The sequence below is a fragment of the Pyxicephalus adspersus genome, chromosome 1 (genome assembly GCF_032062135.1).
Source record: "Pyxicephalus adspersus chromosome 1, UCB_Pads_2.0, whole genome shotgun sequence".
Classification (NCBI taxonomy): Eukaryota; Metazoa; Chordata; class Amphibia; order Anura; family Pyxicephalidae; genus Pyxicephalus; species Pyxicephalus adspersus.
Window position 1 is genome coordinate 167,003,515 of NC_092858.1, and position 15,962 is coordinate 167,019,476.

A 15,962-nucleotide genomic window follows, 5' to 3' on the forward strand; every position below is an offset into this window, starting at 1 on the left:
AGGTAAGCATAAAACATTTGCTTTGCAGGAAGCTTCTAATTTCCAATTTAAAAAAATCATGCCAGGGTCCCTTTAAATAGAAAGAAAAAAGCAAATGCAAGTAAATAGGTTACAGGTAAAAAAAATGTGTGAATTTGGGCACTACATCAAAAGCTGTTAAAGTGTTGTTTTCACCTTTTCGTAAAAGCTCTGTATAATTCATAAGACTCGGTGAAATGTATGTCAGAGGTGATTTTTATTTGTGCTGCTGTGAGTCAGAGCGTTCCAGTAGCCGCAGGGGGGAAAGCAGCGTCTTGCCGCTCCCGGGAGATGCGAGCGGTGTTTGTGTTACAAGTGACCGCTGGCGGCTTGAAGTTTGCCCTGCGGCTCCAAATTCACTCACATGCCTTTTCTGGAGGCGCCAAATTACCAAAGTCCTCTGCTTGTTTACTCAATATTTACTTTGAGCTTTTATACCGAGGTCTTATAAATGAATGCGCTGATTTATCGGAAGAAAAAAAATTTGCAGAGACCACACATCTGGTTAAAAGATTGAACAATATAAGGGAGAATATGATTGGCTGTCATGAACAGCACATACTGATCTCATTTTGTAAAGCAGAGCTAAACCTAAAAATAAGTTTGTGAGCAGACAAGTTTTGTATTGCAGAAGGGAGAGGTAACCCAGCATACCCCTGGCTGCTGGGGATGAATAAACTCCCGTGCAAATTCATGGGCATTAAGTCATTCCAATGAAGATGGCCAAAAGTCTGGAACCCCAAAAAAGAGTAAAGATGGCGGTACCCATGACGGAGCAAGGGCAGATGAGTGTAAATTGCTATCAGACAGGTACAGGTATTTTATTAAAGATGTGAAAAGTATCCTGGCATACCTCTGGCTGCTGGGGATGAATGAACTCCTGTGTGAATGCATACATGCACGGGAATTACATCATCATGGCCTGGCCAATCAATATGGCCAAAGTTGACTGGTTTAGGTGATAGACGGGGTGAATGTAATTAAAAAATTGAGATTGGGCAGGTAAGTTTATTTTATTTTCCAATGAGGAATTGCCTGTACCTTTTGCAATAAACTTTGAGCCTGATTGCAGTTTTTTTAATAATTAAGGTTGGTTCCACTTGGTAAAAGTTTAATGATTCTTTCAGAAATTATTATTTTTATTACGTCAATGAGTGATTTTATTTAATTGTTTTAAAAGAATAATATTTGGCCGTTGACGGTTGGATCAGACTTCTAGCAGCAGTAGGGAGTCACTCAATGATAAGGCTCATTGCCCCAACTGTGCTCTCAACTGTGCTCTCAACTGTGCCCATTCAACCTAAATTATAAGCTCTTCAGGGCAGGGTCCTCTTCTCCTCCTGTGTCAATGTCTGTAGCTGTCTATGATTTTCTACCCCTATTTAATGCACAGGGCTGCGTAAATTTTTCGCACTATATAAATCCTGTTTGATAATAATAATAATAATTTAAAAAAAAGGGTTCAGCACCACCCCCTACTTCTCGATTGCCTAGGCGATTGAGAATAAATGGGAGCGCAAAGCCTCCCACGATACCTACGTCACGCATCCCGTGAGGCTCTTGAGTGCTCCTTCTGCGCATGTCCGAGCATCTCAGGCATGCGCAGAAGGAGCCTTTTCGTGATAAGAGAAGCATTTGCCATTCTCATGCATGCGCAGTGAGATCAGCAAGTTTTTTTCCAATCTACGTCTCCCGATCTCGCGCCTGGGTTGGTTGACGTAGGAAGCAGAGACAATTTGCTATGCACCCAGGAGCAACTAACCGCAACTAAACGCAACTAACGGTTTCAGATAGCATGTCTGAAAGTAACCTAAAAGTGAATTTAAACATTCCCAGGGCAAACATTGATCTATACTCAAAAGTGGTAACACAAAAACAATACAATTTCCAAAAAAATAAGTAAAAAAAGGGACAGACTGGATGGACCATTTGCTCTTGTTCTGCTTTCATTTTTATGTTTCTTTCCCTGTCTCCTATTATCTCTAATTCTTTATTATTTAAAGCCCAATAAAAGCTAGTGTGCATTGCAATAGGCAACCCATTTTGGCATGGCACCACAACACAAAGAAAATCAGATCTGCCAATTCTTTCTGATGCAGAATATTACAAAGTGCACACAAATAATTAGCTTAGATAAAAATAGAATAAAACATGTAAGTACACATATAATGACAAACAACACAAAATAAACCAAACTACTCCAAATAACATAAATAGATAGAACTGGTTAAGTAAAAGCAGAGCAGTGACTACCTGCAAATAGATAACAGTGGTATATATTCTCATCAAAATGTTAGTATAAAAGCCCCCCAAAAAATCCAATGTGTGTATCTAATGTTTGAAATCATGAGTGTTTTTTTTAAAGAAAGAATTCCGGTATTTGTAAATTGATAACACGGCGGTGATAATATGGTGATGCTAATACTGGAATGCCATGTGGCTACTATAAATGGATTCTGTGTTCTGCAGGCTGTTTTATTCTTTCCCGAAAATCCCATCTAGCCATTGTTTCATGTTCTGTACAAGAACAGATCACGATTTTCTGTCCGTTTAATAATGCCTTCTTGTCAGGATTTTTGGCTGGCGGACTCGGTCATGTTCCTCCCATTAGCTTGTACAGATGGAGACTCTACAGTACTCAGGCAGCGTGCCAAGGCCATCGTTGTAGGAAGAGACAAGCTCGGGACTATGTGATGGTCCTGGATTAAAGCCACAACCAATGCTGTATATGGAAGACAAATATGTACGATCCTTATGGTGACATGGATAAAGCATGTACCATGTATTGATATGACACTCGGAAGACAGCTGATGTTTTTCATCCTTGTACTTGGCCCCAATTTTATTTTTCTCATTAAAAATGTTTTGTTATAGCTGTTTCATAAGTTAAAAAAACTCCTTTTGATTTTTTCAGAAATCACAAAAGCTGAACTTTCTGTGCTCTCGTCTGTGCCGATTTACATTGTTTCAAATTTAGGTTTGTATGATCAGGCAGGTGATGTCCCTTATGCAATAATACATCTTACCTGCCTAATCGCTCTGGGTTTTTGGAGTCAAAGCTGAGCTGCGCTTCAGCTTTGTTAGCCAGGGAAATGTGGCAATCCTAGCTTGCTGAATAAACTCCCATTCGTCTTTGCAGGAGTCACACCATGTTGGTATGGCCAAGATCATCAGATCAAAGTGGCCCAAAGATCATCTAGATGAGAAAGAAGAGAAGGAAAATGCACTTGTACACTCCTGCACTCCATGCACCCTGCACTTCCTACCTATAAGCAAATCGTATCCCAAATCCGGCATCTTCCACCTATTCTAACGTCCCGCCAGTGAATGTTTCAGGGTACTGTCCATTGTTTCTCAACTCTAGGGTTCCTCCAGAGGTTTCTAGGAGCTCAGATGAAGAAGTTCAGAAGAAAACTTATCCCTTAGGTTCAGATCTGCCTCAGGATAGAGTGATCCCGAACTGGGCCAAAGATCATCGAGAAGAGAAAAAAGAGAAGGAAGATGGCAGCGCCCTGGACCCAATGGCAAGCAAACGGGTTTAGTTCCTGCTTTAACCCCACATCTCTATTTTATAGAGCAGTGTTTCTTGAACTTTTTAATATGGGGATCCCTTGAAAAAAGCTTTCAGGTCTTGGGGAACCCCATCTATAATTACTGTATCTACAACTTACAGTACATTAGCATGGTGGTCACTGGGAAGAATGTCTCTTACATTGTTGGCCATCGGGAAGGTTGTTACCTGTACAGATAGCCAGATTGGTGTCACCTAAACTGACCTGAGAGGCATAAACTGCTCATTGCTCAAGGAACCCCCCGCAATCTCTGGAGGTACCCAAAAGTCCCTCTGGTTGAGAAACACTGTTATAGACCAGGGGTCTGCAACCTGCGGCTCCGGAGCCGCATGCGGCTCTTCAGCCTCCTTGTTGTGGCTCCCTTCGGCTGCCTGTACCCACCTAGTACGACTGCACCATTTTCTCACATACACTCAGCTCTGCTCGTTATAAGCTGCCAGGCCAAGAGATTTTTGCAGCAGGAATTGTGTGGCTAAGAACGAGCTGTAGAGCTTGGATATGGTGGGAGAGTGTGGATGTGAGCATAAGATTTTGGTTTATAAGATCTATAAACTACTACTATACTAAAGTCTTCCTTTAAATATGTAAAGCTCGATATCTGCACCAGCTGCTGCTTAGGCCTCTCTCATACAATAGAAGTAGCGCAGTACTTGTTTGTGGCATGCCATGAATGCACCTGAATAATTTGTCCCGTGTCTGCAACTGGCATTCAGACAATGGCTCCTGGGTCTCACTCTGCACAGATGAAATTACCTCTTCATAAAATAAACATTGGCGGCCCAGCAGCTGTTCACATGTAATATATTCCGCATTGAGCTCAAAAACATACACAGCACACGCCTCAAGAGCAGTTGTAGGACATTCAGCTGCTGATATTGTAGAAAATCCAGATTACTGCAAACCGGTAACAGAAAACTTAAAGGACAACTGAAATTGTAATTAACACTGTCCCATATTCCCCTCCCTCACCTTACCATAGACACATATACTGCACAATGCATTGCCCTACCTTAGGCAAAATGCCATCAAGTCACATGATTATTTGAATGGAGCACACCTGGGTGCAATTAAAGTGTCACATGACCTCAGAATAAATACACCGATTTTTAGAAGACTTTTCAGATAAAGAACCTAATAAATTGAACAGCATTGTAAGGAATAGAATCTATCGCAGTATGTTTTGGATAACTTCCAGAAAAGCTGAATGGGGCTTAAAAATATCCCAAGCTTCAAACAACTCCTGTGGAGCCCTGTAAAAGTGGTCCTGTCACTAAAGTGAAGTTTCCAAGAAAAAGTCTAACTGTATACAGACTGATACTGCCCACTCAGTGAACTGTTGGGAAATTGACACTTTTGTTAGTAACTCCTTGATCTTTGGGGGTCTCCATGCAGTTCTCCACTGACATCCTTATGAATTATATGAAAAAGTTGTGACATGAAAGTTGGCAGGAGAAACTATGGAGAGCTGTGGTAGACTTGGAAGATCTGTGCTTCTAGAAATGTTGGTTTCCCAATGGACTACAAGGTATCATTTCTTAGCAGACCGACATTCAGCAGCACAAGTAGAAAAACTTTACGGGGATTTTGGTGTAAAGTTTATTAGTCACAAGCTATAACGAATATGAGACACCAGAAAAAGAATGCCAAAAAAAACCTCATTGACCTGTTCAAGATTTATATAGAGGCCAACAGGAAATCTATAATAGCTGCACAGACCCTCAGATGAGATACAAAAAACAGTCCATTGGGCAATCATAACCCATACATGTCTGGAATCTATGGGTGAGTGATCAGAAGGAAATCATTTTTTCCTAGTAGGGTTTGGTGGAAAGCAATGCTTATGAAAACGCTGTATTAGCCTGCAGAACATCAGAGATTAGAACAGAAGTCCACACTGCAGCTAAACCCTCAGACAGCTCCCCCCCCCACAGGTTCTGGTAATGGGTCCTACAAAAACTATTTCTTCTTGTCAGCTTCTGATTAGTTGTGCCACCCCTCTTGTCATCATGTTCAATGCAGGACAGCTGTCCTAATGTAAAATAGGTTCTACCCACATGCCAGCACTATGGAGAAGAAAGGCAGACCAGCTGAGGCAAGACTAAGGGTTAAGGTAAGTAATACTCCATACCTAAACATCTTATTTGCCATTCAAGGTGCAGAACTCAGCTTGCCAATTACATTTGCTTGGCCCATGGGCAGTGGCAGCAGACCCATGCCTGATACCGCTGTGCCATAGATAACGTTGATGGAATGAATCATAAGTGTTGTTCCTTACTACAGTGTATATACTTCTGGTTCTTGTGTACAGAGTTCAGGCACAATTATATGTTTCTGATCCTTGCACAATGCATGTTACATACTCCTGACCCTCAGTTCACTGCATTGTACCTTAGTATATTGCATCTGTGTACAGTATATTCATCAAGTAGGCTGTCATTCAGCATACCTATTCCTGCTTTAAGTAACAAGACACATGACACGTTATATTACTGGTATTTTGTAATAGTTTGGACAATCATACCCCAGACGAACAAACTTTTTATTATTCATATGCTGGGAAAAGTTAGCTGGGAAAGTTAGCACACCTTCCTCGATTCAACCTGGGGCACAGCGATAGGCTGGTTGGCTATCAAGAACAATAATTGATTGAAAGTAGAATGGGACCTTGGCTGATGTATCAACTTTTTCCCATCTTCATTTCTTCTATTGACATTGATAACAATTGCAATATGCACAGAAAAGTTGAGCCATTTTTGCACTATTGGTACTGGCACAGGGACATAAAACATCAACTCCCTACAAGTGCATCCTTCCTTGTAGAGTAACAGACAGCACGTATCTATGCAGAAGAATGAAGGTTGTAGCTGCTACTCCTGGACTTTCATCAGGACCTGGGCTGTTGCCTTGTAGATGATGGTTTTGATCGAACAGAATTGCTCCCTAAAACATGGAGGAGAACAGGAGAGGCGAACATGGAGGTGCTGAACTTCTTTGGGTGGCAAAACTTCTGTATCAGAAAAGAACTAAAAGGGGTCCAAACAGTATTTTTGTGCATGGGCCACCTACAGTCTGCCACTCATTAATATAGAGGGATCATCATTACAACACACTGCTATCAACTCTTTTCAAAATTGACTTCTACCTGTAATAGTAAAAACCCATAGATTTAAATATATTATATCCCATGTTTGTTTCTGCCCATGAATAATTTGTAATGTAAATTATTTGATAAATACTAAATTATTTACCAGCCATTCATATCACATCTGTTGCAAGCCAGACTGGGACATTTGGTCGCAAAGTCAAGCCATGACATTAAAAATGTGAAATGTTCCACACAAAACAATATACAAAGCAGGACAGTTTGGCCTTATTTAGGCTACGTACACACGTGCAATTATTATCATTGGAAACGAACGATTAACGACTCATCGTCCGATAATTGTTAACAAAAAGTGAACAATGACTGGCCAACGACACAGATGAACGAGGAATCATGCTTGAAACGAACGACCGTCCTGGCAGATCTTTACCCCCCATATTCAGAACAATTCCACGTCCTGCCACATTCACCTGTGTAACATCTCCAAAATCCCCCCCTACCTGTCCCCAGAGACCACCAAACTCCTTGTAAACGCTCTTATCATCTCTTGTCTGGACTACAGTAACCGCCTCCTCTCTGGTATTCCACTAACCCGACTCTCTCCTCTACAATCTATTATGAATGCTGCAACCAGACTCATCCATCCTTCCCACCGCTCCTCTTCTGCTGCATCTCTTTGTAGTTCTCTTCATCGGCTTCCATTTCACCTTAGAATCAAATTCATCTCCTGTGCTTTGCCTTCAAATCCCTCCACAGCTCTTGTCCCACTTAACTTTCTGACCTGAATATTCCCCTAGCTGCTCTCCTCGCTTCTCCAATGACGTACTAATGACTTCCTCACTCATAACCTCATCACACGGATACAAGACCTTTCTAGAGCTGTCCCGACTCTCTTGAATGGTCTTCCTCGTCCTGTTCAAACTTGCCTAACTCTCTTTTTCTGTCTCTTAAACCCTCACTACTTCCCACCATTTCATATCCCCCTCCTATTGTGTGATACTTCCCCTACCTCTTAGATAGCATACTTTTCTGGGCAGGGTCTTGAGTTACCCCAACTCACTTGAAATCTATTCCTTTTCCTTTTCGGCTTGCTCCTTTCTATACATTTTAAACCCTTACAATCCACCTTTTTAAACCTGCCTACCAGTCATTTACCTGTTTTTTTTTTAAACAAGGGGTCAAATTACTAGGATTTGGACCAGTACTGGGATGTGGGCTGTGCGGAACTGGGTCCTTGTTGGCTGCAGTCTTCTCTGTGGTAGGAAAGGATCTGTTCAGTCATTTATGAAAGCAGGCTTGCATTACTGACTAAACAAAATAATGGGGGAGAGGGCAGAGCCTTCCCTTTCCCGTGGAAACAATTTGCCTGCATGAAACTGGTCCATGGTGCCTAAAGAGCTGGGGACCACTATTATAACTGATCACCAATTGTCCACCATTTATCTTGCCTCCTGTTCTATTCTCTCCACCTCTTAAGCTACGTACACACATCAAATTTTTCTCGCCCGATAATCGGCTTTGGCCGGATATCGGGCGAAAATCTGGCATGTGTACAGCCCGCATCGTTCATCATCTGTGGATCCGTCCTGGCGGATCCACGAAGGATGAACGACGCGCGATCCTATTGCAAGGGAAGGGGGAGAGCGTGCAGCGGGGTGCCGCTCCGTCACTCTCCCCCTCTCCTCTCCATAGAGCAGAACGGTGCTGTATGTACAGCACTCATTCATGCATCGTGCGGTTCTTATCGTTGGAAAGGATCGTGAAAGATCCTTTCCAACGACAAGAATTGCATGTGTGTATGCGGCTTTGGATTGTAAGCTCATTTGGGCAGAGTCCTCTCCTCCTCCTGTGTTGTTTGTATCTGTATTTAATTTGCAACCCCTATTGTACAGTGCTGTGTCATATGTTGGTGCTTTAAAAAGTTTATTATACATAAAATTAATATTATAAATCATCTGAGTAAACCTCCGTAGGAACGTAGTTAGCATCTGGTGAAAAAAAGGCATTTTTGTATGTATGTGCCTGTTTATTTCACAGTATGTATGCCTCCTTCAGCGGTGACCTTGTTTAACATTTTTTATATAATATATTTTAATAAAATGATCATAAATGCCTGCAGTACTAGCCGAGGGCACTAGGTGGTGGATGACAGCGGCAAAGCTTCCCTTGCAACGAGCTGTCTCTTCAAGACATAAAATGACAATTTAAACCGCTTAGCTTTGGAAGAAGTCCAATTTATGCCTTCAGATTTTTTAACCTAGAACTGAATCTCGCAGTCATAAATCTGCAAATCTGCTATATAAATATGCTATTTCTAGAGCAGGGACAGGCACAGCCAAAGCTGACAGTTGTGAAGCTAACAGTCCCTGCAATCTTGGCAGGCTATGCTGGGACTCGTATTTCACAACATGTTCCTCATTGTGTTGTAGGGGATAGTATCATACGTGGTATTCAAAGCATCTTTAAAAAAGGTCCACGCCAAAGAGACGTTGTGGTTTTGGTTGATGATGGTTGACTTACAAGGATACCCGCACTGATGATGCATTGATGACTTAAGACAAAATTGCTCTTAGCAAATAGGAACTGGAGGGCCAAAATGCACAAAATTCCAGATATTCAGTCAATAGAAGCCCAGGAGTAGGTGGAACCATTGGGCAATTGCCCAGTTTGCCCAACTCTAAAACTGCCCTGTCTACATGCACAACTTGCATGTAACAGTGCAAAGGAACACTTTTTTAATAGTTAAATAATACATTTTATATACAGGTGTATATATTCACCCAAAAAAGGGACATTTGAGAAGGTAAGAGAGATAGAGGGCAAAAAGAGGGACAACACTTCCAAATCAGGGACAGGATTGTAAGCCCCCTTTGCCCTACAAAAAAGGTTTAGGATCACATTGTCCATGGAAGGGAGTTGGTGCATGTGCAGCAGTTCAGGGACCCCATTTGTCATGATGGCAATTCATTGCCAAACCTAGTAAGGTTGGAGCTTTGGGAAGCTGTAGAAGTCAGGTCTGCAGTCTATATTCACACACACACACACACACACACACATATATATATATATATATATATATGGCACAAACACGCTCTCTAGCTAGAACTCTTGCAGCAAGCGGGCCCTAGGTTGGAATTTATGCAATTTTTTTCAAGCTATTTTGCCTTTATTTTTACCTGGTGATTCTGTATATAACAAATGTTGTTGATAAAACTCTGCTGTCTCTATAAATGTGTCATCCTGGCTGGACCTCAACATATCTTTCATGTTACAACTTCATAGGAAGTTGGAGTGATGAAAAGTCACACAAAATGGCATGAGGATGAGTTTCTGGCTTTGAATACCCATAGAGGGCAATTAGACCAGTCCTCTCTTACGTATTTTGTTAATGTTATTTTGTTATGTGGCATATTATTGTGCATTGTGTCAAGGTAACCCGTTCATTTGAACAAGCTGAAAAAGCACTATAATGGAAAAGCAGTGCACTGTAACACACTGTATGGACAGGTATTAATGGGTCCTTAAGGTAGGCGGTCAAGAATAAATCCGACCTCCAACCTCCTCTTCAGTCTTACACAGCTTCTCCCATGGGCTAAAATTGCCTACTTTGATTTCACTGCACACTGTGAGCTTCTCTTTCATGGCTTAGCAGCTGCAGCAAGTCACATAGAGCCCATCTTATTTCCTGGCTCGAGGACGTCCAGTATCATCCATCCCTTTCCATCAAAGCCTGTCCGTCATTCACTGGATTTAATTTCTATGGAGGGTCAGCATTATCTATGGGCATTACCTAGGGGCCATTCTCATGCAAATGCAGCCTGGCCAGGAACACCTATTCCCCCAGATTGGCATCCCTATCAAAACACTTGATATTTGCATAACTACCCCGAGAAGCCAGCCCAGTGCTTACATCGGGACTGAGGGCTCCTGCAAATAGTCCTGAAGAAGGGTTCTGTGATGTTTACAGGAAGTAATGCATAGTACCCTGCAGACCCCTCCCTGCATTGTTGGTGGATTTAGCCCTACGGGGGGCAAAATTGCATCCGAGGGTGCTTGGTCTGTGATCACCTTGGTTCACCTGGGACTTTGAGCTTGACACAGATTCATTGTGTGCAGCCGGACATTTTCCTTTGTGCCTAATTTGAAAGTGTTTTAATTATTTTGACCTAACCATATTAAATACCAAAAATTACTTCAACATAACCAAAACTTCTTTTTAATTTCAGACAATTGGATAGGTAATGTCAAAAATCCAAAATTTATTCAGGTCACTGAAGGAAAACCAATCTTAGACAGTTTCTGTTTCGGAATTCTCCAACCACGTCAAAGGTTTCTAGCGTTCAGATCCATTTAGTTTCTATGAAACAACACGGACTTGCAGTATTTTTGGGCCCCGACACTTTAATAAATGGATCATGCGTATGCCTACCTCTTGAATATACATAAATTATTAGGAAAAAAGCATACGGGCTGAAAATATGTTATTTTAACATCCAGAGTAAATACACAAAAGTGCTTGAGGGTTTAGCCTAGATTAATCAAAGGGAATTAAATATTAATAGAGAAGCATGTTTTTACCAGTTGCTTTAAAATCGGGCTCTATTTGATCTCCTACTGCGGCTGAAGCTTAGGATGTTTTAAAGGAACATAAGAGCAAAAAGTGGAGCCAAATGAGCTTCTTTTCATATGGAAGATATTTATGAAAAGTGGGGTTTAGCAACAAATTACTGCACTTTATTCATTGACAACTTTGGTGCCCAACCTGCGCCCCTTTAGCACTTACTGTGCAGTCGTTGGGCCCCTGCAGTTTGTGATCTAATTTGGTTTCTGCTCAAACCATTAAAAAATATTCTTTAAACTGACTTCTCGTAGGTAATGGTTTGTTTATTTATTTGGCACTATTGAACATTTTTTTTCCCATTGCTTTTCCTTGATTATCTCCATAATTTGGAAATAATAAATTATCCACAAAACTGCTCCAGTGGGTATTTAAAGCCGGTTTTTGGCTAGTTTTTACTATTTATATGGATATTGGGAGCAAGTGGATGGCCCTATCTTTATTGGAGATTTGACAGCTTCATATTATATCCCCATATTTTTCTTTTTTAATTTGTAAGAGGGCTGCACAAATGTGACAGCATTGTTTTTTAATGGTTGTCTATGTCTATGATTGTGCACAATCACTTATGACTCCTATAGTACATTGCATCAAGTGACAGCTTTCTGAGTTGCATTTACTGTTACTGTTGAGTTACTGTCTATTGTTTGCGGCCCTTTGGTGATGTCACGTGAATTCAACCTATCCCATGGAACCCTAGGGTTCCTCCAGAGGCTGTTGGAGGTTCTTTGAGCAATAAACAATTTGTGCCTCTCAGGTCAGTTTACTTGGCACCAATGATCTTTTTGGATATCTGTAAGGGTGACATTCTTCCCATGGGCCAGCAATGTAAGAGGAATTAAACACTAATGTACTGTGAGCTGTGGATATAGTAAGTATAGCAGGGGTTCCCTGAAGAACTGAAAGTTATTTCTAGAGTTCCTCCATGTTGAAAAGGTCAATAAAAGCTGACCTTTACCAAATGGGCTAACTACCAATGATCTTCATGTCTGGGGGAAGAATGTTCTTACGCAGTATACCTTACCAAGAGAAACCAGATTGCTAAATATTTGCACATGGCTGAAGTAGACCGTGGCACAGTTCCGGAAAGCAGCAAGTCACTTTTGCTAGCTTTGGCAGAACCACACCGCAAGTGCAAATGTGTGCAAAGGTTTTACCTGCAGTGCAATGTGTTGTTCTTGTGGTAACCACACCTCAACCTCTGCAGTCGTCCTAACTAAGCTTTAGGTTATTTTATTTAGTTTTTTTGTGTTTTTTTTAATATGATCATTATGTGTGTGCTGTCCCTGTGTATTACTTTTTTAATTCACTGATTATTTTATTCTCTCTAGTGAGGAGCTGAATCGCTACAATGAAATTCTTCAACCTTCCACAGCCATTTAAAACCCTCAGCACTCTTAAAAACTAGCTTATTTTTTCCCCATGAACTTTGCGTTTTGCAAGTGAACTTTTACTGCAATCCACTGATTTGCATTTAAAGTTTGAGAAATGGAAGCTTCGAATTAGTCTTACATAATTTAAGGGCACATAGTGCCTAATATCAGCATATTCAGCAGGATTGTCTTCATTCTTTTTAACAATACTTGTTAAAGTGGTAAATATTGTGCCATTATGACAACATAGGAATGGCCCTTACAGTGGTTATAATCACTTAGGAATGCTTGGGATCTGTGAAGCATTTCCATTTTGTGCAGGTATGCTCAGCTTCTAGCTCGTACACTTTAATCTTTGCTGGGTCTCCGTTTGCAAGATCAAGACACCATTATTTGGCTTTGAAGAAGTAATGCTTATGGTGCAATATTTCGGCCACGGCAGTTCTCAGAAGCTTTTGGAGAGCAGTTTGTATCAGCAACATCTTAATTTTATATAGTTAGGTGGTATTTTAACCCATGTTCCCAGATCTTTGAAGCTGAACTCCAGTTCAATAGCTATAAATAAAAGAAAGCTATTCTGGTAAATGATATGTATTTCTGCCTATCCATGTCTGGCAGGTTAGTAGACCTGTTTGCTGCTGCAGTTACATACGGGTCTTGTCCCTTCCTCAGTCTGTACCTGGACAGGGAATAGAGAAGCATCAGACTAGTATCCCCATCTCTCTGTCATTCTGCTTCCCCCTCCTATCAGAGCATTCATTGCAAATGAGAACTGCTGGACAACTGATTCCCTTGCGTCTTCTCCTTCCCTAGTTTCCAAATTCTGATGTAAGGAGTGCAAAAGCCTGACGTCAAGTCAACCCCAGGTTCCTATATATAATATTAGGCTCTATTTATAACGCAGAGAATCAGACATTCCCTTGTGGGAATCTTCCAGGTCAGTGTGTTTCATTGGCAGTAATTGATTCCCACCATGTGATTCCCTGTTTTATCTATTGAGCCCATTGCATTCTAATGTGGCTTCACTTACATTCTGGCTACTATCACATGCATAGTGTATGCCACATTTAAGGCTTGCCTCCATAGATAAGTCGCCATAGTGGCCTATGTGCTTTTGTTAGCTCTCAAACTTCATGGCCCCAGTCCGCTGGTATCACAGCTGGTCTGGTTGAATGGCACAATGTCAACTTCAGAGCTTAACAGAGGCTAAGCTGGCACCATGCTTGGCAGACAAAAGGAAAGGCTTGGTTCCACTTTGAGAAGATAATTTGGCAAAAGGAACAGAAAGAAAACAAGTAAAAATAATTCTGTAATATGGATTACCTGTAGCTTCTACCATTCCTTCTAGAATGACCACAATCTCCAGGTCTTCTTTTGGTAACTGAGCTTTTGATATCTCCCAGAATGGGCTGTGTTGGTTGATTTCATGGCTTATAATTAGCGGCGAAACCAAGAACAGGCGATCATCCCCGGTATCGTACCCAACATTGATGTCTGTTTGGTTCAACGGTATAAATTCACCTTCCTTGGTTTGTTTGGATTTGATCAGCTTAGCCCGTATGGATGCCTCTACAATATGTGAGTTCCTGAGATCTCCGACCCGGAACATCAGACACAGTTTTCCATCCCTCATGGAGATGACGGCATTGGTTGAAAAGACCAAAGTCTCAGCCCTCTTCTTGGGTTGGGAAATTTTAACAAACATGCAGCCCACCATAAAAGCATTTACAATGGAACCTAAAACGGACTGAACTAACAGTAGAATAATGCCTTCAGGACACTTGTCTGTGATGACCCGGTATCCATACCCAATGGTTGTCTCTGTCTCTATGGAAAATAAAAAAGCTGAAACAAACCCGTTGAGATTATCCACACAGGGGCTCCAGTTTTTGTCATGTAAATGGTCCAGATCTCCCCGAATATATGCTATAAGCCACCATATCATTCCAAAAAATAACCAAGTCACTGTGTAAACCATGACGAATATTAGCAAGTTGAACCTCCATTTAAGGTCTACCAAGGTAGTGAAGATATCACTCAGATAGCGGTAAGTCTCTCTGACATTCCCGTGATGAACATTGCACTTGCCATCCTTTCGAACATACCTCTGGATCTTCTTTTTTGTGCATTTCTGTTTGATGAGGTCCTCCCGGGCTTGTTTTGGGAGCTTTGGTTGCCGTATAGAGATGGGGCTTTCCACGTCTTGCTCCATCAGGGCTCAGGGGCGTTGATGAGGCTGGGAAGCTGACAACATTAGAGAGAAAGAGATAAAACAAAGTTAAAAATTATAAGGTACACGAAGATCCAAACTGAATTACATTTTTGCCTAAACAATCTGTATAAGAAACAATTACCAACTTTTATAGACATCCCCTTATTGGAAGATACCTCCTGTTCTGGTGACAGCTGTCAATATTGTTAATGTTATAGAAGATTTAAAGGTGTTGTTGAATTTTTATTACTGATTTTATTCCCAATGGGAGGATTAACTCTTAAATCTTGTCTTGTCTAAAAAAAAAAATCTCAACTATGTAGGTCACTGGACCAGGAGAGGAGACGTATTCCAATGGTGACACATGCTCTAATGACAGATGTTAGCTGATAAGTGGGCATTTCCCTCAAATGGGGGTGATTTTCATTCATATCTTATCTCCACAGAAGAAAAGGAGTTAAAATCCCCCAAGTGGGACACGGATAGCAATAAACCTTCTATATAATTTCTAACTCTCCCCATGTCTATCTAGAAAAGTGTTTCTCAACCAAGATTCCCAAGGGTTTCTCCAAAGGTTGCTGGGGTTCCTTGAACAAATTGTGATTGTCAGGTCAGTTTAGGTGACACCAATGATCTTTCTGGATATCGCTAAGGGTGACATTCCTCCCAACGGCTGCCAATGTAAGAGAAATTCTTCCCACTGACCACAACACTAATATACTGTGACCTGTGGAATAAGTAATTTTAGCAGAGGTTCCCTAAGACCTGAAAGTTATTTCAAGGATTCCCTCATGTTAAAAAGTTTGAAAAAAGCTGATCTAGAATAATGAGAACAATCTGGAACACCACTTTAATTTATGAATGACCAAAATCTATGTGTGTCCATGACAATTTTTGTAAAAAATAGTTTAATATGAAATTGTGAGATACTTTTTTGCTAAGCAGCATGGTTAATAAATAGACAGGGAACAACAATGTTATTTTACACTGGGTTGATTTGCAGAAATGTATGTATATAGATTTGTCATGCAAACCAATATGCACTCTGTAAATCCCCATTACAGCA

At 41.0% G+C, this 15,962-nt stretch overlaps 1 protein-coding gene across 1 annotated transcript in view; it reads right to left on the minus strand.

The window, feature by feature from the left end:
- Positions 1-15,962, minus strand: part of KCNJ6 (potassium inwardly rectifying channel subfamily J member 6) — a 118,003-nt gene that overhangs the window by 10,543 nt on the left and 91,498 nt on the right. Inside the window, exon 2 of the mRNA XM_072398294.1 lies at positions 14,008-14,928. Coding sequence (XP_072254395.1) covers positions 14,008-14,896 — 889 coding nt within the window. The 5' untranslated portion in view covers positions 14,897-14,928. The remainder of the gene's footprint in view (positions 1-14,007; positions 14,929-15,962) is intronic.